Genomic DNA, 26,029 nt, shown 5'->3' with positions numbered 1-26,029 from the left:
GGTATAATATCCTTTGTAATTTAGAGTGCCTTTTTTCAGTTTAGATTAAACCACTTCCAAAGAGACATAAGGTGAAACCAAAGAAAGGCACTCTAAATCCCGAGAGGGTCCACATGAAGAGTTATACCGGCATAATTATAGCTATTCCAGTAAATTTCCCCATGTAGACGAGCCCTTACTCCCATGACTATTCTTTGCGCATGAGCCCTGTCCCACTGAGTACCAGTTCCGCTGGACAAAGCCATCTTTAAAATCCATTCAGGGCTCCACAGCACCTCACATGCACAGGCTGCCAGGAAGTTGCAGTGAATCTGCTCTTACAAATTTGTAGATTCCAAGGCCAGAAGGGACAATTGTGTTCATCTAGTCTGACTTCTTGCATAACACATGCCATAGAACTTCACTAAAATAATTCCTAGAGCATATCTCTTAGGAAACATCCAATCTTGATTTAAAAATGATCAACGATGGAGAATCCACCACAGCTCTTGGTAAATTGTTCCAAAGGTTAATTACTCTCACAGTTAAAAGTTTTACGCTTTCTTTCCTGTCTGAATTTGTCTATCTTCATAAGAACATAAGAATGTCCATACCGGGTCAGACCAAAGGACCATCCAGCCCAGTAGCCTGTCTACCGACAGTGGCCAATGCCAGGTGCCCCAGAGGGAGTGAACCTAACAGGCAATGATCAAGTGATCTCTCTCCTGCCATCCAACTCCACCCTCTGACAAACTTCCAGACATTGGATCCTGTTTTATCTTTCTCTGCTAGATTGAAGAAGAACCCATTATTAAATATTTGTTCCCCATATAGGTAGTTATAGACTGTAATCAACTCACTTCTTAACTTTCTCTTTGTTTAGCTAAACAGATTGAGCTCTTGGAATCTATCATTCTTAGGCACATTTTTTAATCCTTTAAACATTCTCATGGCTCTTTTCTGAACCCTCTCCAATTTATCAACATCCCTTTCAAATTGCAGACACCAGGACTGAACACCGTATTCTCGCAATGATCACACTAGTGCCGAGTACAGAGGTAAAATAACCTCTTTACTCCTACCATTTATACATCCAAGGATTGCATTAGCTCTTTCGGTCACAGTGTCGCACAGGGAGTTCATTTGCAGCTGATTAGCTACCGCAATCCCCAAATCTTTTTTGGTCACTGCTTCCCAGGATAGAGCCTCCCCCGCTCCATCCTTTAATTATAGTCTACACTCTTTGTTCCTAGATGGATGCATATTACATTTAGCTGTATTAAAACACAAGGTTTGCTTGCAACCACCGTACCAAGCAATCCAGATTGCTCTACATCAGTGACCATTTCTCTTCATAATTTACCACTCCCCCAATTTATGTCAGTTTTGAGGCAGGATGTTGAAAGGAGGACCGGATTTTCCAGAGGAAAAAAAATCAGGAACATGTGGCAAAGTGACAGAGTTGCAGCCCAAAACCCCAGCTCCAAACATCCTCTAGCCCCACCAACATACCCTAAACAAGCCGCGTCAGACATTTCCCCTCACAACTTCCCCAGGTCTAACTCCCAACGTACCCAAAGTGCTGGGTCTGGACATGGTCTCCCCAAAACACCACCTCTGAAGCCACCCATGCACCATTATATCCCGAAGATTTATTACCAGGAAGTGAATCTGGCCTCTTGTCTCTCTCATTTATTTTAGTTTCAGTTGCAACACTTTCTATGCGTTGCACCAATTCAAACATATAAAAACTATTCAGAACCTGAACGTGAGGCACAGAATAAAATTTTTGTACTTGTCTTCTTTGTATGTATATGGTTAAAGTTAAATTATGTATAAAAATTGTGAAAAGACAAACAATGTACCAGGGCATTTGTGTTAAGAAGCGGAATCTTTGTTCCACTGAATGCTAAACATTCACATATCCAAGCCTTATGGAATGGATGTTTGAATAATACTAGAACTACATAAACTGACCTTCATTCTTTGGCACCATATCTCCTTTGAAGTCTGCATGACCAAATTCAATACAATTATGTCATTCTTCATAATGGCCAAACAAAAGTTTGGCCAAATAACCATTTTTCTGCCACATTACAGCTTTGTATATGACACTGTAATATATGTCAATGTAGCTCTTATGATTGACTGATTACCGGGGGTAACACTCTACAAAACAATATCACTTTGTTTTATGTTGAACCGCAGCCCTGGAAACATTGGGCTTTTATTTGCTTTTTCAAGGGCCTGCTTCTGCCATGGTTAGTCACTTTGAGTAGCACATTACAATGCAAGTAGTCCCATCAAAATAAACGAGGTTGCTTTCAGAAAAAGGTGCTGCTAAACATGAGCTAAGGTAACAAAGGCAGAGGGGCCCCAAAACAGAGAGAGAGAGAGGTGGTGAGAATGAGCTTTTCTTTCCTTCATACAAATTCACATTTGATAGTGTGACACTTTCAGTAAAATTTGTCAAGGGCAAGGCCCTCTTCACTACTTAAGGCCCAAATTAGGGGCTCAGATTAAACCTAACTGGGCCTCATACCTGCAAGATATTTGGCACCCTCATCTCCTGTTACAGGAGGCATCTATGCTGCAATCACGGGGTGAGATTGAAGGATGGGTAGACATACCTGAGCTAGCTTTAATGCAGGGGTGTCAAACTCAATTGCACAGGGGGCCAAAACTCAAAACTCGCGGGCCGAACAGTATAACCATTTATTTAACAGACTAAATATTTATGTTTTTTAACCATTAATATGAACCAAAATACAGGATATCATTCCAAAATAAATACATTTCAACTTAAAATATTTTGCTCTTCATAAAAAAATATCCTGTCAATACAATACATTCAAAATCTGTACATGCTGGAATATTAAAAAATCTGAAAATATAAATAAAAAATTGAATTTAAAGCAAAAGTATAATCATAACAAATCATAACATTCCATTTTCTTGTCCTATTTAGTCAGAGCCTGATACTTGGAGTCTTTTCTTTGCAACAAGTTCGTTTATGTTTGGGGTTAGGTTCTGTGTTGTGAAGATTCTCAGGATCGATTGCAGGTGTTCATCAGTGAGGCGACTCCTGTGTGACGTTTTGTTAATTTTCATCACAGAGAACAGCTGCTCGCACAGATATGTGCTGCCAAACATGGACAGGATTCGAGCCGCATGTTGGCGGAGCTGCGGCATCGCTTCAGGAATGAAGCGAGTGAACTGTGCTGGCCCCGCAGTGTCGTACTTTGCCTTCAGTGTCCCGTTACATTGCAGTTCTATCAGCTCCATCTGCATTTCTACAGGTGCGGTTTCCACATCGACTGCAAATGGGTTGCGAAGCAGCTCGAAGTTACTTTTCTGTGCCTCAAAGTCACTGAAGCGCCGTGCGAACTCAGTGCGCAGCGCGCTGAGTTTTTCAGCAAAGGTGGCATTTGGGAAAACTGTGGCACTTTCTTGGTTCCGTATTACTTGGCAACAGGGAAAGTGAGACAAGTTGCATTGGTGCATTTGTGTCTCCCATAAGCGCAGCTTCACTTGAAATGCCTTCACTGCATCATGCATATCGGTTATTATGTGCTCCCGTCCCTGGAGTTGAAGGTTTAAAGCGCTAAGATGCGACGTTATGTCAGCCAGGAACGCCAACTCACATTTCCACTTTTCATCCCGCAGAACTGTGCAGTCTTTCCCCTTACTGTCCATGAACTGGCAGATTTCCTCTCGCAGCTCAAAGTGTCTTTTGAGAACTTTTCCCCGACTTAGCCACCGGACCTCCGTATGATATGGCATATCGCCAAACTCGCTATCTATTTCCCCCAGAAAAGACTGGAATTGGCGGTGATTTAAACCGTGGGCTCTGATAAAGTTGACGGTTTGTGTTACAGTGTTCATCACATGATCCATTTTTAGGACTTTAGCACTCAGCGATTCCTGGTGTATGATGCAGTGATACACTGTCAACTCACCGGCACAGTTCTCCTCCCGCATCTTTGAGCGCATCCTTCCCACCAGTCCATTTTTTTCACCACACATAGCAGGTGCGCCATCTGTTGTAAGTCCAACGAGTTTTTCCCACGGCAGTTTCATGTCGGTTACACTTTGAAATACATTTCCAAAGATGTCTTCTCCTTTCGTTGTCCCGTGCATCGATTTAATGTCCAGTATTTCCTCTGTTACGCACAAATTGGAATCCACACCACGGATAAATATCGCCAGCTGTGCAGTGTCAGTCGCGTCAGTAGTTTCATCCACGGCAAGGGAGTATGCAACAAAATCTTTTGCTCTTTCAATCAACTGTGTTTTCAAATCAGTCGCCATCTCACAAACCCGATTAGCAACAGTGTTTCTGCTGAGGCTTACATTTGCAAACGCTCGCGTTTTATCTGGACAAAGGACGTCGCACACTTTCATCATACAATTCTTTACGAATTCCCCCTCGGTAAACGGCCGTCCTGATTTGGCGATCTCTTCGGCCACAATGAAACTTGCTTTCACAGCAGCTTCACTTTGTGATTTTGCTTTGGTGAAAAACGTCTGCTGGGATGTCAAATTCTTCTTCAACTCCTCTACCTTTTGTAGCTTCTGTCCTGCGCTCAGGTTTTTGAATTTGTTCTCATGTTTCGTCTCGTAGTGCCGTCTTAGGTTATACTCCTTCATTACAGCGATATTACTCCCGCAAAGGAGACACACTGGTTTACCTGCAATTTCAGTAAACATATACTCATTCTCCCACCGGCTTTGAAAGCCTCGGTTTTCAGAATCAATTTTTCTCTTGGCCATTGTTGGGGTCTAGCTTTGATTTGATATTAGCGTTGTATACATCAACAGACCGCGAACTTGAACCGCGGCTTGCCGTTGGCGGCAATTGCACTGCATCATGGGATTTGTAGTGTGTGTTATTGGGGCGTCATATCACAGGGCCATTAAAAACAGATATATAAAACGATTTCGCGGGCCGGATATAATTGTATGGCGGGCCGGATGTGGCCCGCGGGCCTTGAGTTTGACACATGTGCTTTAATGTATCTATCTCGAGTATGGGAGCGGTGAAGCCACAGCAGCACAGGCATTAACAAAAGCAGTACAAACCCTACTGGAACCCTGGGTACTTACTTGTGGGGCTAGACCATGCTGAAGCTTGTGCTGCTGCCACAACTTTACTCCTCCCAGTACCTGATTTTACCAGATTAAAGTTCGCTTGGGTATGCCTACATGAGCTACAATCACATCTCATGATTGCCATGCAGACATAGCCATCGTTTTTGGGAGTTGAGGGCACTTAGCAACTCCCAGCAGCTGCTCAGATACTTTCAGGATTGTGGAGAGCCTTGCACAGACCCTCTGCACTGGGATGGATTGTTGTCTTGTTTTTTAAAGAATTGGTTATAGATGAAGTGCAAATTGTGATGAAATATTAAAAAAAAAAACTATTGCCTATAAGTAGGAGTGACTTTTTTGTGACACATTGCACAGGTTTTTGAAGTAAAATTCTGTTAAATGCAATGAATGTATCCTAATCCTGATTTCATATAAAGTACATTGGGAATGGATACAATCCCATCTAGACTAGCTGGACTAAATGGAAGTGTGATGGCATGGGACCCAACTGCCATCAAACTCTATATAAAGAACCACCAAATCACCCAACTTTTCCACCGAATTACATTTATAGCCCTTCTCAGTTATTGTGTCTGGATTCGCTACAGCTGCAGTGATGTTATTCAATCTCTCTCTCGCTCTTTCTTTCTTTCTCTCTCTCTCTCTCACACACACACACTCACACACACACTCATATACATAACACTTTATCATTTAAAAAAAATGAAAGGAAAATCACACAAAACCTTCATTACCAAAGAGTATTACAATCATGTCTTAAACTCTCAGAAGCATGAAAACTCAGAGTTCAGAAGCAAAGTATGAATATGGTCCCTATGCACAATACAGCTCTTCTGTGCCCTATTGTAATTAGCTCTTGATTTAATTCCTAACTGTGAACTTTCAAGCTCTTTTTAATATAAATCATACCTTTGGTAATCTTTTCTTTCTTATACTTGAATTTGGTACCACAGTGTAGACAAATGTAATATATAGAGTTTATGAAAGCTGACAGCTTGTAAATCAATATTATTTTGCTAGTAAATTACCAGGCCAGCTCAAGCTGCTTTTAACTCTTTCCCATGGGATAAATGATTTGAACTGGCTGAAGTTTAAGTCAACACTCTGGGCACTGATTAGGTTGGTGATTATGAAGAAGGCTTTGTTGGCACAAACGTGTGCTTTGATCATCCTAATAGTTGGAGTTTTTGAATTAGTTACAGTTCAGAACAATAGTTTTATCTAAGCCATTTAGTAAGTGAATAACTATTACATTGTTTAGGGGGCTAGATGACATTCTGTCTGCTAGCATCATGTGACTGGTTATTAATACAAATAATGAAGTTATGATGACTAGGTTAGATGTTATCACTGCACTGTCCCAAGAAGCCAGTTATTCTGAAAGCGAGAGACTGGTTTGACTGGTCATCTTCGGTATCATGAGGTTCTTCACTTTTCTGGTTTCTTTGTAATAGGATAAACATATTATTTATCTTTGGATTGGATGAGGTAATTATACATTCTGAGTTAGCACATAGATTTTAAATGATCTGATTCTTGTGTTCCTTTTGTCTTTCATTTGCTTTTGGGCCTGATCTTATGTGATTTCCTGAGAGGTGCTGAGCGCCTTCTACTCCCATTGAGTCATAGAGTTGAAGGACAGAAGGAACCAGATCATCTAGTCCAACCTCCTCTATATCACAGGCCACCAATACTACCCAGCATCCACATACTAAACAACTGAAATTAGACCAAAGTATTGCAGCCCACAGGAGCCTAAACGATTATATTCCACCGGCAGAGACTAGGAGAGACTGACGTGCATCAGTGTGTAAGGCCCCTGCAGTGGCAAGGAATTAAGTGAGAGATACCCAGATAAGACAGCGAGTGACCTGTGTCCCAGGCAGCAGAGAAAGGTAACCCCTCCCCCGCCCCAGGTCACTGCCAATCTGACCTGAGAGAAAGTTATTTCCCAACCCCACTGAACAGTTAAAGCCTGAGCATGTGAGCAAGAACCAGTTTGCCAAGCACAGGAGAGAAAGAATGCTCGGTGCCACCTCAGAGCACTGGCCCACCCTGTTCAGTTTGCTATCTTCAGCTGCAGCCATCTCTGATGCTTTAGTGGAAAAAACAAAAAAAACAACCCAGAATACCTACCTTGCAAGTAGTAGGTAGGTACCCAGGGCTGCTGAATCCTGCCCCCCACCATCAGAAGCAACTCTAGCATACACCACCACTCACCAATTTGTCCAGCTTCCTCTTCAAACTAATTAAGTTGTTTGTCCTCACAACTCCTACTGAGAGCTGTTCCAGAACCTCACTCCTCTGATGGTTCGAAGTCTTTTAATTTCCAGCCTGAATTTGGTCAGGGCTAGTTTATACTCATTTATTCTGGTGCCAACATTGTCTTTTTTAGCTTAAATAGCTCTTCCCTCTCCCTGGTGTTTACCCCTCCACCCGTTATGTGTTTACAAAGCACAATCATATTCCCCTCAACCTTCTTTTTGCTGGGCTTAATAAGTCAAGCTCTTCCAGTCTCTTCTCATAAGATAAGCCCTCCACTCCCCTGATCATCCTAGAAGTTTTTCTCTGCACCTGTTCCAGTGTGAATTCATCTTTCTTGAACATGTGTGATCAGAATTGTACACAGTATTCCAAATGAGGTCTTACCAGTGCCTTGTGCAATGGCATTAATACTGCTCTATCTCTACTGGAGATGCCTTGCCTGGTACATCCTGGGATTGCATTTGCCTTTTTCGCAGCATCATCACATTGGTGGCTCATTGTCATACTTTGATCGACCAACACACACGGGTGTCTCTCCTCCTCTGTTGCTTCTAGCTGAGGAGCCCCCAGCTGGTAGCAGAGATTCTTATTATTAGACTGTAAGTACATGACCTTGCACTCTGTGCTACTGAATTTCATTCTGTTTCTGTTACCCCTGTCTTCAATGTCATCTAGCTCTTCCTGTATAATATCCCAATCCTACTGTGCAGTGATGATGCCCCCCCAACTTTGCGTCATCAGCAAATTTCATTAACCCACTCCTGCTTTTTGTGCCAAGGTCATTCATAACAATATTGAATCAGATTGATCCCAAGACTGATCTTTGAGGAACTCCCCTCCCTCCAGTCCAATAATTTACCTTTCAATACAACCCGTTGCCATCTCCTCTTTAGCCAGTTCCTTATCCACCTGACAGTTCTTATACATCTTCTGCATCTAATAATTTCCCAGGTGGTACCATGTCAAATGCTTTATTGAAGTCCAAGTATATTAGATGTACAGCATTTCTCTCATCTAAAAAATCTAGTTATTTTCTCAAAGAAGGAAATAAGATTATTCTTGCACGATGTACCTTTCGGAAACCCATATTGCTTCACATCCCCTTTTCAGTTTACCTCCATTATTTTTTCTTTGGATACTACTGAGTTCAGACTAACAGGTATGTCATTGCCTAGCAGGGCCACCCAGAGGATTCAGGGGGCCTGGGGTCTTCGGCAGCAGGGGGCCCCCGCCGCTGAATTGCCGCCGAAGACCCGGCACTTCGGTGGCGGGTCCTGGGGTGGAAGGACCCCCCACCGCGGGTCTTCAGGGCACTTCGGCGATGTGTCCCAGAGCAGAAGGACCCCCCGCCGCTGAAGACCCGGTGCGGAAGAAGCTCTGGGGCCAGGCCCTGCAAGAGTTTTCCACGGCCCCCGGAGCGAGTGAAGGACCCCGCTCCAGGGGCCCTGAAAAACTCTCATGGGGGCCCCTGCGGGGCCCGGGGCCTGGGCAAATTGCCCCACTTGCCCCCCCCCAGGCAGCCCTGTTGCCTAGAGCACATTTTTCCCCCCTTTCTTAAGCATAAGTACGATGTTAGCTATTCTCCAGTTGGTACTACCCCGAAATAGCTAGATTTATTAAAAATTCTTGCTACTGGACTAGCAATCTCATGTGCCATTTCTTCAGTATTCTGGAATGCAAATTATCCAGTCCCCTGATTTGAATGCATTAAGATTTTAAAGTTTTGCTTCCACATCAGATGTGGTAATTTCCATATCTGAATACTCATTTCCATCAGCCATTCTGGCTTCATACCTGTGTTCCATATTATCATCCTTATTGAAATCCAAGGCAAAGTATTCATTTAGTTTTGGGGCCATATCTAGATGAACTTTTCTCCTCCCAATCCAGACAGCATAGTAGCCCAACCTAATCCTTCCTTATTCTACTTTTATTTATATAACTAAAAACCCTCTTGTTATTTATTTTTTAATTTCCTTAGTAAGAGCTAATTCAGCTTGACTCTTAGCAATTTTCACTTTATTCTTGTATTTCCTAACTTCCAAAATGTAGCTTTCTTTGCTGATCAATCCCTTTTTCCATTTCCTGTAGAATCTCTGTTTACTCCTAATAACCTTTTTGATATGCTTATTCATCCAGTTGGGTCTTGAGCCTTTCCCTACAAGTTGTTTCCTCTTGCTCAGGATGCAGATAGTTTGGGGGGGGGGGGGGGCGTTTAATAGTTGATTTAAAGAAACTCAAAGCCTCCTCCACATTTAAATCCTTGAGCCTTTCAGTCCAGTTAAGTAATTCCCATAATTTCCCAAAGTCTTTTTCCCCAATCACAAACCGTAGTTGTCAATCTGGTTTTTGTTGTTGTTGTTTTTTTTTTTGAGATATCTTATCTCCTAGAATTGGAAGGGACCTTGAATGGTCGTTGAGTCCAGCCCCCTGTCTTCACTAGCAGGACCAAGTACTGATTTTGCCCCAGATCCCTAAGTGGCCCCCTCAAGGACTGAACTCACAACCCTGGGTTTAACAGGTCAATGCTCAAACCACTGAGCTATCCCTCCCCCCTTTGTTTGTTTATTTTTCCATTTAATTTAAACTGAATCAACTCATGACCACTTGATCCAAGGTTATTTCTTATGGCCAGCTCTTCTATGGTGTCATAGAATTGTAGGACTGGAAGGGACCTTGAGAAGTGGTCTAGTCCAGTCCCTTGCACTCCAGGCAGCACTAAGTATTATGTCTTCACTACTCACCAAAACCAAGTCTAAAATTTCATCGTGTCAGTGATGATTTGATAAAGAAAACTATTATCTATCACATTCAGGGATAGCTGGGCCTTACCTGTATTAGTAGCATTTATTCTCCAATCTATATTTGAGAAGTTAGTCTCTCATTATGACTTGATTCCCAGTAGTATTAAAGAGCTCTCTATCCATATCTGAAGTCAGTTGGTTCAGTTGTCTGTGTCAGACATTTCAAGACTGGTCTTGCTTCTGATGTGAAGGTAAACCCAATGCAGATTCTAAAATTCCTAGGGGATCTTGGCAGAGCAAGGCTCTATCATTTCTGGAACAGTAAGATGGCCTGAGTGTATTTTTAAAGTTTACAGTAAGTGCTTCTTAAACTTTAACCTTTGGGAGCAAGAAGGTAAGGAAGCTGCTAATTTAAATGTTTAGACCAAGTTCTGCAGTTTATTATTGCTCAAATGGGGATTGCTCCGTCCATGTTTTATATAATAAATTTGGTGACAAGAGATTTCTTCTTTTATTTTTCTGGAACCTATTTATCCATTTGTGGCTAGGAATATACTTTAAAATTGGGAATGCTTCTATTGCAGTAGATCTGACTGCCTTTACTGAAGTTTCTAAATAATTGTCTGAATTGTCCTTAACTTTATTTGTGTAAGGCAAGCTTATTACATTTTTGCTCTTTGGATATCTAGAATGCTGCTTGGTTCAACAGTCACTCCTTACAATAGCAGTGAGAGAAAAAGATCAGTGAGGCGGAGGTAAAGTAACATAGTGTTGGCTAAATGTAACAGACTAGACATTTACTTACATTCTGCATTACAGGATTACTTTACATTTTGTTAGTAGCAGGATGATAATCCATTTAGACATAACTGATATCTAACCAATGGAATATTGCTGGTATGGTGTTGTTTTAAACAATACTTTGGTGATTTTGTCTCTCTTGGCTCAGAAGTCCCTGGGTTTTCTGTCTTGGTTCAGCTTTCACAGGGCTTGCAATGGAGCTAAGTGTACCAGCACTGCTCTGATTTAAGAGGAGTTTACAGTGACCTTTGTATATGTTACCATTTTTCTTTTTCTTACGCCATAACAATTGAATTACAATACCTAAGATTCCTTTTAAATGATTGATTTGGGGCATACCCTTGGAAGAAAATAAGATCAGATCTTCATCTCTTCTGAGCTCAGTTAACTTGGTTCTTAAGAATCATCTGGATTTGTAAATGAGGGGAAGAAAGGAGATGACCATCGAAATAATTAATGCAAACTTTTAAGGCTACTGCTCAGTGAGATTTATCCCCAGCAGCTTGAATCAGGTGATCCAACAATAATATTGCTTATTTTTTAGATAAGTTTAATGCTAGCACAAAGTGTCATATTGACAGGAGTGAAGAAAGAAGTCCTTTGTGTATCCATAGAACAAGTCTAAAATTCGCAGCAGCAGTGTAAGCATCCCAGCCCGGGTCTGTCTGTCTGCCTATTTAAAGGTATCCTCAAGGAACAGGACAGTGACAACCAACACATTTTCCATATAGTAAGCCACTGATCATCAGTTGGTAATAGCTTTTGGTCACTAGTGACCTGGTTTAAACGTAAACTATTTACGTAGAGCAGGGGTCAGCAGCCAGGGGCAGCTCTATGTATTTTGCCACCCCAAGCACGGCAGTGAGGCAGCCTTCGGCGGCATGCCTGCGGGAGGTCCGCTGGTCCCGCGCCTTCAGCGTACCTGCCGCCAAAGCCGCGGGTCCAGCGGACCTCCCACAGGCATGCCACTGAAGGCAGCCTGACTGCTGCCCTCACAGCGACCGGCAGGCCACCCCCCGCAGTTTGCTGCCCCAGGCATGTGCTTGCTGTGCTGGTGCCTGGAGCTGCCCCTGTCGGCAACCTTTAGCATGTGGCTCGCCAGGGTAAGCACTCTGGCGGGCTGGGCCAGCTTGTTTACCTGCTGCATCCACAGGTTCGGCTGATCGCGGCTGCCACTGGTCGCGGTTCACTGCTCCAGGCCAATGGGAGCGGTGGGAAGTGGCGCAGGCCGAGGGATATGCTGGCCACCGCTTCCCGCCACCCCCATTGGCCTGGGATGGCGAACTGCAGCCATTGGGAGCCGTGATCAGCCGAACCTGCGGACGTGGCAGGTAAACAAACTAGCCCGGCCCACTAGGGTGCTTACCCTGGTGAGCCATGTGCCAAAGGTTGCCGACCCCTGACGTAGAGGTAAAAGGTCCATTCTCAGAACCATCTAGTTTCAGACGAAGTTAAAAGTAATTGAATAAACTTAAGAAGTGCTCTTGTGGCTCTGCAGAGAACTTTCCCTAATATCCAGTTGTTCTCAGCAGCGCTGTGTAAATGGACTAGGTAAGGATCCAAGAAATTTTGTTTGATATATGGAGCAAACAGATGGTTATATGTTCACTAGTTTTGGTGTTAAGACATGGCCTAATTTCTTGAAATTGCCTGCGTTTATTCATATAGCTGAGATCAAGGTAAATATTTTTATTTGTCTATTTTAAAGGCTCTTCTAAACTGGAGCGGAGGTTCGTGTAGTTTTTAATTTGTCTCATGGTGTTTACTGGCAAATATATTCATCCTCTTACTGGAGTGTGTGTGTGAGAGAGAGCGAGAGAGAGAGAGAGAGGATGAGTGATTGGTTAAAGTTCTGCAGCACCTTTTGATAAGATGCACCATTCTTACATGAGATTGTATGCTCTTATTTAGCTACACCTCTACCCCGGTATAACGCGACCCAATATAACGCGAATTTGGACATAACGTGGTAAAGCGGTGCTTGGGGGGGTGGAGGGGGCTGCATACTCCGGCGGATCAAAGCAAGTTCAATATAACTTTTACCTATAACGCAGTAAGATTTTTTGGCTCCCGAGGACAGTGTTATATCGGGGTAGAGGTGTATTTGAGGCCTAATTCTATGCCCACTGAAATCAATGGGAGTATCTCCACCGACTTTGTAGAGCACTGAATCAGGTCCTTAGTTTCTAGTACAGAGATTTAAGGTTCTTAATTACATAAATGGCTTTGCTATGGGTTGATTGGTTGAAACGAAATGGTGTTGAGATAACTGACTGTATATATAATCATTTCAAGAAAGCTTTGATGAATACTTTTTGCGTTCGGTCATTCTGTGATTGTACTGAGGCAGATGTTGGTTCATGTTCTGTATCATTTTAGGGAAGCTATTTCTTTTACTTCATTTTATCCACAAAATATCTTTAATTCTTTAGTGACATTAGTAGCATATTTTCATTGAGTTTACAGTAGGTTATAACTAAGCATTAGCTTTGTGGAACACAGAAATCACCTGATGGTGATGTTCTCACTCCATGTGTAACCAATGGCTGCTGTTCCTCACAGAATGTAGTTTGTTTATAAAAAATTCTGATTTCCTTAGGATAGCAGTCCCATCACGTAAATGCACTAGCAACTATGGATTTGTCATCATTTGCCTCTTGGTTACAGAAGATCTGCACAGCATGTCTTTTTTTTTTCTTTCTTTCTTTCAAGGAAAAGTTTTTTAGACATTTCAAACATGGAATGGTAAAAGTAGGATGTAAATAGAACAGCCACTAAAGAATTGTACAGAAGGGAATGCTTGAGAAAATTGCTATTTGATTTTCCCATTCTTTCATCATGGAGCACAGGCTGGATCTAGATTCAGAATAATGAACAATTCTTTTAAACAGGATTCAGTTAGCCCTTAATTCTGATTTTATTACATTTTAACTGTGGCCTATTTGGATTAAGGAGTTGCCACATTCCAAAATATTGCTTTTTTGGGATTTTGGATAATTCTGTGAAATGGAAAGGCAGCATGTTTTATAAAGCAGGGGATAGGGAGGAACATAATTTTATTAATTTTTTGAAGGGATCAAAGTTTGTTGTGGGGAAGTCTACTCTGCTCCTATTGAAGTCTGTGGGAGGAGCCTCAGGCTCCCTAATTAAGTGGTTCCATTTTCAAATAGCTTTAAAATTACTTCTTAAGTCTTTAGTCTTGGTCCTCTTTTAAAAGTTACTGGAATAATTCCAAGTGACTTCACTGCAACCAGAATTTGGTTGTAAAACTCAAGACTTGATTCACCTCCAAGATTGCAGTGCTTGGGGGGTGTAATTTGCAAATGCTCATGAGACGTCCTGATGGTATGGTAATGGTGACCACATAAGTACCTCAAAAAGATGTCTAGAGAGAAACATAGTGGTGTCTAAGCTCATACAACAATTTGATAGACCGCAGTGTGATCAAAAAGGCGAATTTTTCACAGGCTGCCCTATGTCTAGATATGCATTTTAGTTTGCTTCTGGTATTGTTTCTTCTTACCTTCTATTTTTCTCTCTCCCATTTTCTCATTTGGGGGTTGGTCGTAGCGCTTATGAAAGAGATGGGTCTTGCATATAGACCTGAAAATGATCAGAATCTCACTCTGCCTGATTTCCTTTGGAAAAGTATCCCACAGAGCCACACCACAGTACCAGAAATGCATCCATAGATTTAAACACTCTTCTGAATGATAAAAAGCTACTCGGTCTTTGATGTGTCATGCTCATTTTCAACAAAACCATGGCACCATTCACAACGGCCCTGATCCTGATAGGTGCTGAGCCTCTGCAGATCCCTGTGACCTCAGTGAGAACTGTGGATAATCAGCAGTTCTTGAGGTGTCTTGGTTTGTATAGGAAACGAGTAGTGATAATACGATGTGTTTTTAATTGTATCTAAGAGAAATTGTTAAAAGTAAGCAAATGGGAATGCGTACAATAACTTATGCAAAAGTCGAAATACTGTTGTTTTGCCAATGAAAACAATTTAAGATTCTTCTCCTACCAAATGGACTAATGTGCAGACTGATAGATTTCTCGACAGTCTGTAGTACTGGGAAGTACATTTCTCGTGCAGGGATTATCATTTGTGTAACCTGCTAGAACAAAATATAATGTGTTCATCTGCAAAATTTCAGACTCTGAACAACTGTGAATTATGTTTTAAATTCACTTGGCAGCAGCTCCAGCTTGGGGGCATTTAATATTAATATTATGGGGGAAGAAAAAAGATTCTGCTTGAAATTTTGAATGATAAGCTAGGATTACTGTCTTTTTTTTTTCTTTGTACCTTATATCATCTTCCAGAATTCCGTCAGAGTCTTCTTAGCACCTTGTCTCTAGTTAAAGAAACTATTCATGCTGCTGTGTTAATGGATATGGCAGCTTTTTTACATTGGACTACTTCCCTTTTACTGATGTTTATTATTGTTGTTAGTTGCATTTATTATCATACATTATTTATAATAATTTATTACCATTCTGTTTGCATTACAGTAGCTCCCAGAGGCCCTAGCTGAGTTAAGGGCTAATTTTTATGCTTATAACTTAGTCAGAGACAGTCCCTGCCCCCAAAGATTTTACAGGACAGGTAATGGGTAGGACAGAGGAAGTATTATTATCTCCAGTTTACAGAGAGGGAACTGAGGCACAAAACGTAAGTGACTTGCCAAAGTACATTGGAAGTATGTATCTAAGCCAGGACTTAAACCCAGCTTTCCTAGTCCCAGTCCAGTGCCTTAATCACAGAACCCAACCTGCCTCTCCAGTCTTCCCTTTCTTTCCTGGAAACAGTTTGCTGGACATCCAGACTTCTCCAGTAAATAAGGGGGCTGCCAGAGATCCAGTCCAAGACTGGCTGAATTGTGGGGTCCCACTCTTTGGGAGAGATGCAAGGAACCAGGCTTGTCATCTGAAGGGTGCACTTTAGTGGGACTGAACGGTGTCTAAAGCATGACCTGCCCTGTAACCATGACACCACCACATCCCCGTTCTGGCATTTGAGTATTGAATATAAGCGTCTGATACCTAGACTTGGCAGGATTTTTTTTTTTTTAAATTTTGACGGATAATATCTATGTTTGTTTTAAGCATATTTTTAGATTTAAATAATAAATAAATAATGTTCATAGTTGTGGGATATTATGGGAGGAGCTCAGACAATAATTATGTAATGACAGGTGTTGAGATTCAATAAGTTAAAGCTTTATAACCATTAAAATACAAATTGTCACCATCATCTGTCAAAATATACAAAGTCAGTATCTTTAAATTAAACTCAAGCAGCATTTTTCTTTGCCTATCTGTACATTTTGATTCTTATGGATGGAAATTTTGTCATTGGTTTGTTTGTGTACAGTGACATTGAAGTTTACCAACATTTACTGATAAAAATTGAATCCTTCCATCCCTATTAGTTCTACAGAAAATGTAGGAAATAGTAAGATGGCATAGAAAAAACATGCACACTTCCTTTGTGCTTTCTTGAGAGCTACGTTCTGAAGCATGCAATAAAGGGGGAAGTGGATAACGGACTTCAGTGTGGCATTGGACAGCACAAACCAATAGCCGTAAAACAGTGAGCCTGGTATTGTTCAAGTAGTCTGTTTCTTTTCTCATTGTAACTATCACATCCTTTTCATTAAAATATGAACTTAATCTGAAACATAAATCTTTGAATATGAATCTTGTTGCCCTGTACCAGAGCAGTAATCTTCCAAAGGCAAATAATCAGCAAAAGAATGTAAAATACTCCAAGCAAATTCAGTGACGTTTTTGTTTTGTTTTGTGTTTTTTTTTTCTTCCATTTACAGACCTCCAGAATTGCACATTCTGATGAAGATAAAGAAGGGGCCTGGGATGCGTGGGGAGCATGGAGCGATTGCTCGCGGACTTGTGGAGGGGGAGCATCATATTCTCTAAGGAGATGTTTAAATGGCAGGTTAGCCCCATACCTACAGCTATGGTTCTACTCCTCATCAGCTATGCTGTGATTTCCCCTCCTCCCATGCTACCTTGGGAAGTATTGTTGTATTCTCTTTGTGAACCAATTACTGTGCAGTATATGAAATTTAGTGTTTTTTATAAATCTCTATGGGTAGTCAGATAAATAATTTAGGCCCCAATTCAGGAAAAAAATTAAGCATATGGTTAACTGCTGTGCTGAATAGGGAGGTTTTATTGAGTCGGGGCCTTAAATGTTTTTTTTATACCATTAAGCGAGTCATTCTTGCTATTTAAGGCCCTGATTCAAGAAAGCCTCCCTACTCAATGCAGCAGAAAAGCCCCCTCCAGTAGGAAAAGGGATATGCAAGTCCATGTCAAACTAGCTGTGTACTTTAGCCCAGTGCGTAAAGGGAAGATCACCTGTGACCACCTTATTATCAAAAACAACTCATTCCACATGCAGGTGATGTGTCACACTGCTTCTCTCCCTTGTGGCTCCTGTCCTCTTTGCCCTGCTAGGGCTATGAAGATCTCAGAAGTTACAATAGTCCTATAGGCTGGAGTGACTTCCATGAGCAGCTGTCTCCTGTGGCTTTCTCATCTCTAGTCATTGTAGATGAGTAATGAGTCCATCCATCCCTTGCTAACAACTGCAGTATCTCCTGTCCCTATCCCTGGATGAGCTATGGTGGACTGAACTCTTCATCACAGTGGCCTCCGAGATCTCTCTCTCTCTCTCTCTCTCTCTCTCTCTCTGGCTATACTTTGTAAAGGAAGTATAGAGAACAAAGACTTCAGATACATAGTGCATTTAAATTTTACCTAGCTCAGACTGCTAGGGACCAGCCTGTCCCCAGTAGTCCCTGGATATCTGCCCCCAAGTTAAAATTGTGTGATCAGACTGCATGGCGAAGGGGGTATCTGTGGAGTGCGTAGTAAGCAGGGTGGATTGATTTAAATCAAAGCAATTAAAATTGCTGATTTTAAACATTATTTAAATCTGAAAACAGGAAACCTTCATTAAAATTGATTATTTTAACTTTGTTTTGCATTTGTACCTTTTAGTTATTTTCCTAAAGAAAGGTTGATTCTCATTCGTTGGTAACCATTAGAACACATTCATTTGCAACTAAATGTAGCCATTACACTAAATTTTGGGGCTTCATTTTGATAGCCAGAAGGATACACTATATTTATATGTATTTATTTAAGCAATTTTATAACTTAACATATATTTATTCAGATTCTTAATTTTTATATTTATATTATATTAGAAAACGGTGAAGGATGCATTTCTTATTTACTAGAGGATGATTATTTTTTACTTGTGATTTATGTTAAGCTGCATTTGGATGGGAATTCAAATACAATTATAAATGCACAAAACCAGCATCTTAATGTGTTTTTAAAGCTATTTTTAAAAGTGCTGGACATGTAAGAAAAAATGGTTTTTGAAACATTTTAAATTTTAAAACAAACGGATATATTAAACAAAGGAAGTATCTCTAGTTAATGAATTGAACTGATTGTTTCTGGCCACCATGTCCTCCAAGATTCTAAAACCGTCTCACCTTCTCGCACCTTGCCTTTATTCACAGATTGGAAGAAGAAAACAAACTTTCCTATCTTGACAGCTCCCAATTACTTTTTAAACTTTGAATTAGTCAGCCATTGAACTGGACTAGTTGAATTAACTGAAGACAGTATTCTCTCTGCACCTGCAGAAGAGTCAACTGCTGTCAAAAGCTATTTTAGGTCTTCGACAAATTCTGTTGCCAGGTGCTTAGCCAGTGACTTCCTCCATTCAGGGATTTGACTTTCTTTAAAACTTGGCAGCAAACGTGTACTGCTTAATAATGTTTTAGTATTTAATTGAAATGATTTTAATAGACTAGTCCTTAACATAGGTTGTCAATTTCAACACTAATTTTAAATAGGTTTATTGTTTTAAATAAACCTGCACTAAATTTAATTTTTATTTAAATTAAAATAAAAGAAATCAATTTTTTTAAAAATCATTGTTTTTTATCCAGTCTGCTAATATAGCATTCCACATCTGTGAGAGAAGGGCTACTTACCCATAACCGTGCAGCCCAGAAAGCTCACACAACTCTCACAAACAAGCCTTGATTGGGTCTGGGAGGAAACTGCCCTCAGTCTGTAAAACAAAACAATCAGAAAACCAAACCAACCACCGAACAGTACAAAAGTATTTGACTGTAACCCTTTAAATTCAATATTCCTAAAAGTGTAAAGATGGATTAATATAGGTCCTGACCCTGTGGTCCTTTCACCCATGAGTAATCCAGTGGGTCTGTTACTATAAGAAAGGATTACGGACATGCTTAAGGGTTTCACCATTCAGTCCATAATTGCTTTTGTTATTGAATTCCTGCTGATTTACGTTGTTCAAAACCTTTATCGGTTGTATTTAAATTCCCATTTTGTTATGATTGCACAATATATGGTATGACAGCCAGAAAGTCAATTTCTCTTAATGAAGGCTTGTAATGTGATATTCCAGTCAAGTCCCAGGATTATGAAATACATGGCTAAAGCTGACCATTATTAAAACGGTTCCCGTTTCCCAGTGTGCATTTTGCACAGGGATCTTTGAATGTACTAACATTTGCAGAAAACAGCCACAATACTCTATCAATGTGTTAGTAACTGTGAAATGAGTGCAATAAATTGTTGCAATATAAATTCCAGTGTGGTTTCATTAATATTTTTAATATATTCCCCTGTGGGAAAAACACATGTTTTCTATACCTTTGACAAATTTATAGTTTCCAAGCTTTTTTTGTGTATTTTTTTTATTATTGTTATGTCCAGGAAATACACATTGTGAAACAACATTTTCACATTTTTATATGCTGAAAACCTAATTAACACACACCATCTCTGTGCAAGGTAGGGAATTGGAGGCAACAAAGCAGTGCTATCTTGAGGTAGGGGAGCCTCCTCTTCAGCACAGTTGGCTTTGCTCTTACTCCAGCTTCCACTGACCATTCTTTTTATAGGAATATTTTATTCCATTTCATATAAATTTTATTGGATATTTTTCTAATTTTTTAAAATGGAAATAATGCAAAAAGAAGGAAATTTAGCACACTAGATGCAAATTACTAGGTATCACTCATTTTCTCTCCATGGAAAGCAGTTCTTTATCAACACTAAAACTATTCTAAGTTTTAGAAACAATGTTAATTTTAACTAATTACTTATCAAGTCATTTAAAATCTGAATTTAGGATTTAGGGCTAGATTCAATCACCTGTACTCATAATGGGTAGTGCCTTATTCCATGAAAGTTCCAACCACTGGGGCTGCTTATGAATTAAATGCTCTGTGTAAGGGTGGGAAACCTATTTAACCTAGCCCTTAATCAGTGGCATGTAAGCCTCCTCTGATGCATATATAAATACAAAGAGGTTACAGTGCTTAAATGACAGGGCAGTTATAGGACAATTCCTTTTTTAAATTGGTGCCATTTCAGCTTCCAACAGAAGACTGCAAAAGACTTGAATTGTCTAGGCTACATGCATTTCATTTTATGATCCCTGGAGAAATACATATGTTACATTTATAGTATTTTAGTTCAAATAAGACTGGTATGAGTCTAGAGGAAGTTTTTCTAATGCAGTCTGCTCATTTGGCTGTGGGCCAGGAGAATTGCACACACCACTGGAGAAAAATGGGAGAGAAAAGGAAGAAGTTTGGGTTGAAATGCAGGCAGCTGTTTCTTTGTGAAAACAAAAATGATTAAAATGAAATCAATACACATTAGTTATGTGCAGAATGTAGATTCTTCTCTGACTTGGCCCACATACATCAGAAGAAATTCTGTTGAAGTCCATTGAATTAGGCTCAGAATCAGGCATAGGGTACACTGTGAAACCTTCTCACAAAGTAAATTTGTCTTTCATAAACTTTGCAATAGGTTAGGATCACAATATAAATGAAACCTAACAGGAAAAGCCAAACTGTGTTTCATAAGGTGGACAGCAATGTAACCTATTCAGTTCCCAAAACCTATGGTGGAGGTTTGAGTTTAAACCTTGCATTTTGGGGACAGATTATGAAAGAGCTAAGAAATAAAATTCCAGTTTTCAAGAGAATAACTAGTTGTAAAATGTGCTATTTTTTTAACTATTACTTCTAGTCAAAGCCCTTGTGTTTTTCAGGAATTGTGAAGGTCGGAATATTCGATACAAAACCTGCAGCAATAACGTGAGTTTGGCCTGTAATTTAGTTTGACTATTTTTCTTATTTCTTCAAATCAAATATGTAAAGTTTCATACATTCTAATCCTTGTTTGAAATCTAAAGGATTTTCTTCCCACTCTATATTATTGCCCACTGATAAAGATTGACTCTTTGCCTAATTGACACCATCAGGTTTTGAATTTACATTTCCTGAACGGACATTATCTTGTGGAATTTTAGGCCAGTTATGATTGAGAATGTTTTATTTGAATTATTAGGCTAATCTGTTTTCGTCCTAAACTAGCTAGTGCCTTTCCTGGGGAATCATCTCTCAGATGAGGCATAAAACTGAGTTCTTGACAACTTGTTGTCATAAAAGATCCCATGGCACTCTTCGCAAGAGCAAGGACACTAATCCCCGTGCCCTTTTCAAATTTCAAATTGGGTAATTACTACCAGTATTTCCTCTGCACTGTCAGGCCCAGATTTTCTTACTTATAATATGCAAAATTATGTGTTTATTTCATGCACAATTCCCACAATTGTGTAAGCAGTTTCAGTAAATGCATATATGAGTTGACACGTGAGTATGCTGTTGTCATAACTGCGATAATTGCATGTGGAAATTTTACGTGCATTTTTGCACATGTTTATGAAAATCAGTTGCATATGGCATACTTCATGCGTTGTGCTAAATTGTCTTGTTGTGCTGTTAAATAGCTGTCACATTTCTCCCAGAAAGTGCTGCATTTCTTTGGTTTGTAGTTAGTAAAGCACTTTGTGATCCCTCTGAATAAAAGCCTATATGTAAATGTACTGTAAATTGTTATAGGTTGGTTTCACGACAAGCAGCCAATTCCTATCAAGGTTTACCTCCCAGAGTAATAGGACACTGGGGTAATCCCATTCAAGAGAGGAGGGAAGGTGGCTAAAAAATTAAGTCAGAAGCATATTGTTTTATTATTATCCCCATTTATGTTTTATTGTGAACTTGATTCAGCCCCACTGGTTCTGGGGAAGGAGCAACTATTGTCATACAAGCCCCCTTAACCTGTGAGGCTTGCAGTGCAATTTTACCCAGTAAAGTGCAGGTGCTGTTTGCATCACTGCCAGCCTCAGCAGTGGGCAGCAGTAAAGTGTGACTATCAGAGGCCTGATATTGGCGGCTACACAGGAGATATGTTGAATCACTACATCTCCAGGGAGCCCTGGCTACACCCAATACTCAACCCACCACACCTACTTTCTCTGCTGTGCCATTTGGCTATCAGGGTCTGTGGAAGACCGGTACTAGTGACTGGGACTTGGGCGTTCTGACCTGGTGGGCAATGTGGTGTTTAGGAATCAGAAGCGAATGGATAGGTCCAGAGTCAGAAGTCGGCTGTTGGAACCAGGATCAGACAGGAAACGGGAGCCAAAGGCAAGGATCAGCGCTGAGTTGGAAGCCAAAGGGCCTTAGCCTAGGGTTGGCACCGGAGCAGTCAGCCACCAAGGTGACAGGGTTCAGGGACAGAACAAGGCTGAGGGCAGGAACTGGGATGGGTCAAAGTCAGGAAACCGGACGAGGTGGGGAATCAAGTTGCATATGGCAGAGTCTGTATCAGCAGCAAGCCAGGTTCCACTTGTTTCACAGATAACTTCCTATGTCTCTCTCTTAAATAATGCACCCAGCTCAATCAGGGATTCCAAAGATCCTCCAGTCAGGTCTCTTTAGTGGAGCGTGAGGCCTTAGGGCTCCCAATTCTCCAGACAATAGTAGAACCCTGCAGAATGGGGCATACAAGCACCTTGAATTGCTTTGACACCACACACCCCAGCTTGGGCTTAACTTTCCACCACTGGGTCCAGAAGCCCAGGTGTCTGCTGGCAGAAGCTAGTGGAAACCATTAGAGTCAAGCCCAATGCATGCAAACATTGGATTCTGGAAATAAATTCAGTCACTCACCCTTTCAAGAATAAAAGGGTAATATCAGTGCTACAACAGCCGTGACCCCAAAATGAAAATGCCATGTACAAAGAAATAACATAAGCAGTTTAAACTGTCATAAACAAATATGCAGCCAGCAAGTACTCAGGCAGTAAAATAAACAAGCCACTATATAAATTATACATTTGGTGCATTCCTGATCTGGATAAACTCTGTGCAGTTTATAAAGAAATAATGCCTAGGCTCATTTGAACATATGTACTGAAACTCTACCTTCACACTAATACAAAAAATTAAACATAAAATCTGTGACTCATCTTGCAAAAGCAACAACAGAAAAAAAAAATACACATGCAGCATATAGAAAAAGGGAAGAAACATTTGAGACCCATCTGTGCGCATCTTTATGTAATAAACTGAGGGCTGCATTTTCGAAAGCTTAAGCAATCACAAAGTTAGAGCTATTGCAGTCACTCAGGATTTAAAGGATGATGCATTTAAAGGATCAATTTTGAGAATTAACACTCTTGTTTATAAAATTGAAGTCGTTAGAGATTCAGGGTGAATTCCTAGTCCCACTGAAATCAATAGGTGTTTGAATTTTATATTTTAAAGTGACTGGTGGCCCAAAACTGGAACCTTGAATCTGAATCCCTTTGAATATTGTGGTAGTTCAGAATTGGATTGAGGTCTGAACCTGCCTTTACAGTTCTGGTTCTCTGCCATGTCTGGAAGGAGCCTAGTTTCCAATTTCAGTTCAGATGTGGTCAGAATCTCTCAAGGACCACTGTTCTCCTGAGCTTTCAGCATAGATGATGGGAAAACTCCTGAGAAAAGTTGCGGTGGAGAGATTACCACTTATTTGGGCTGAAATCTCAAGAGAAGAGCTCATGAAATTTTGGCCCCACTGAATTAAAACCTGAACTCTAGTCCTGATTTTACCTTGAATGCAACCCTCCAGCCTACATCTAATCCAAATCTGACCAATCCAGCCTGACTTTATTTAAAATGAATTGTTATACCTATAGTATTATTTTAAAAGAATACTTCTCCTTCTATGAGTACAATTTTAGTTTGAAAATTAGGATTTTATACCAGCTTCTTTCTGTGTTAGTAGGTGTTATTGTTAACCATATGAGAAATTCAGTATATATACTGCATAAAACTGATTGTCTGCAAATGTAATTTTGCTACATGATACATTGCACCACTAAAATCTATATTGAGGAGTACAAATGAAGCACAACTTAATATGTATGTGATTTTAATGAAAAGAACAAGAATCATTTTACCAGAAAATTGGTTTCATCTGGATTTCTAATAAAATAGTAGTAAGTTCACAAAACTCAAGCACAGTATGGAGGTCCCAGAGTAATATTAATGATATTTCAATCAGAAAATGAGTTTGAACAAAAGAAATCTACATTAATCTAAACCTACATTAATCTACATTATAAACCTGCTTACCTTTTTTGATCATAACTCCGATACCAGTTACTTGATTCTTTAAAAATGTATGTATGCGTCAAACCTTTTTATGGGTACTTCAGAGAAATAAACTATATAGGCTATTCATTATACACTACCCAGTGAGATTTTCAATCTTTCTTAAGCCCTCTGTTTTATATTTCCATTTTCATATATACTGTTAAATTCTAATGCTATGATGTGCAGTATGTGGAAGTGTTAAAGATAATCCCTTAGGGTCCTATTCATAGAACAAGTTATTTGGGCCATTTCTGCATAAATTGTGTGTTCTTACGTGCCAGAAAGTCACTTTTATTTGCCAGAGTGACTTCCCTGAGTCAGAAATAACAAGATGTAGTAACAGAGATTTGCCCACACAAACTCCATTATCAACTTCCATTATGCACAGATAATTCTTACACCTGTTCAAAATACAGTGCATTCAAATCCTCTCCTTAGCTTTCACATATTAATCACTAAGTAATGTTAACCTCATTGTACCCCACTCTGAGCATCTTGGCTGACCTAGAAATATTTTTAGTCAAATAATATTTCTATCTGTATATCTCTATGTGCCTGTATCTCTAACCTTTATTTTAGTTGTAGCAATCATGCCACTGATGCACTCATCACCGTAGAACCTATGGCTCTCAGCCACATGTAGCTGATTAGTTGTATACGCCTGTACAATCACTTCCCTTCAGGCCACCTTTCACGCCTGCATTCTGAACTTTTGAACCTCTTTCCATTCACATCTCCTCTCCTTTCCTTTCTGTTTATCTAATCGCCCTCTTCCCCAAAAATTGGAACTAACATTTGCAAACCATCATATTTTTCGCAAACCATCCTATTGTTCATTCTGCTTGTATCCTCTACATTCCTTTCTTCCCACCTCTTGTCTGTCTTTTCTGTTTAGATGGTAAGTTCTGCTCTTTCCATATATTTGTACTGTACATAGCCCAACAGGGCCTTGATCTTGGTTGGTCGCTAGGTGCTGCTATAATACAAATAGTAAATAATAAAAATATAGTTCTTTGGGGTCACTCATGGGGCGCTTGTTGAGTCTCTATGTTTGAGTAAAGCTAGGGTGACCAGATGAGAGGAAGAAAATATCAGGACACATGGGGGGGGGGGGGCGCCGGCGGAGCAAAAAAAGGAAAAAAAAAAAAAGGAGTGTGAAATATCGGGACAAATTGCGTCCTGACCAAAGCAGTCCTGATTTTATTGGGACATCTGGTCACCCTAGAGTAAAGCTGAAATGTGAGGCAGGTGGAATGAGCAAAGAAACAAGAGCTGCTCTGGTTCCTTCATGTCCTTCCAAGTAGCCAAGAGAGAATAGGGAAAAAAGAGAAATTTCTCTCCTTTCAAGCAGCAAGAAGTGAGTGAGAAGAAAAAGTATCTGTTGTGTAGTATTGAGTTGGTGGGAGCTGCAATATAACCAGTGAGTGATGTCTTGACATTATGATGTTTATGTCCTGACATTGCATCAGCACCTGGTGATAATGAGTTGTAACAACATCATGTCACGATCCTGTCTAATGACATCACTCCCTAGTTCTT

At 40.3% G+C, this 26,029-nt stretch overlaps 1 protein-coding gene across 10 annotated transcripts in view; it reads left to right on the top strand.

Moving 5' to 3' along the window:
- The window catches only part of ADAMTSL3 (ADAMTS like 3), a 262,575-nt gene that overhangs the window by 107,864 nt on the left and 128,682 nt on the right, over positions 1–26,029 (top strand). For all 10 annotated transcript variants that reach the window (XR_010590971.1, XR_006173311.2, XM_042845687.2 and 7 more), the window contains exons 4-5: positions 16,736–16,863; positions 21,055–21,100. Coding sequence is in view for 8 of the 10 variants with exons in the window: in XM_042845687.2 (XP_042701621.2) it covers positions 16,736–16,863; positions 21,055–21,100 (174 nt within the window). In the remaining 2 variants the exon portion in view is untranslated. The remainder of the gene's footprint in view (positions 1–16,735; positions 16,864–21,054; positions 21,101–26,029) is intronic.

The sequence above is a fragment of the Chrysemys picta genome, chromosome 10 (genome assembly GCF_011386835.1).
Source record: "Chrysemys picta bellii isolate R12L10 chromosome 10, ASM1138683v2, whole genome shotgun sequence".
Lineage (NCBI taxonomy): Eukaryota > Metazoa > Chordata > Testudines > Emydidae > Chrysemys > Chrysemys picta.
Note: the sequence above shows the minus strand (reverse complement) of the source record. Positions and strands in the feature narration are given on the sequence as shown.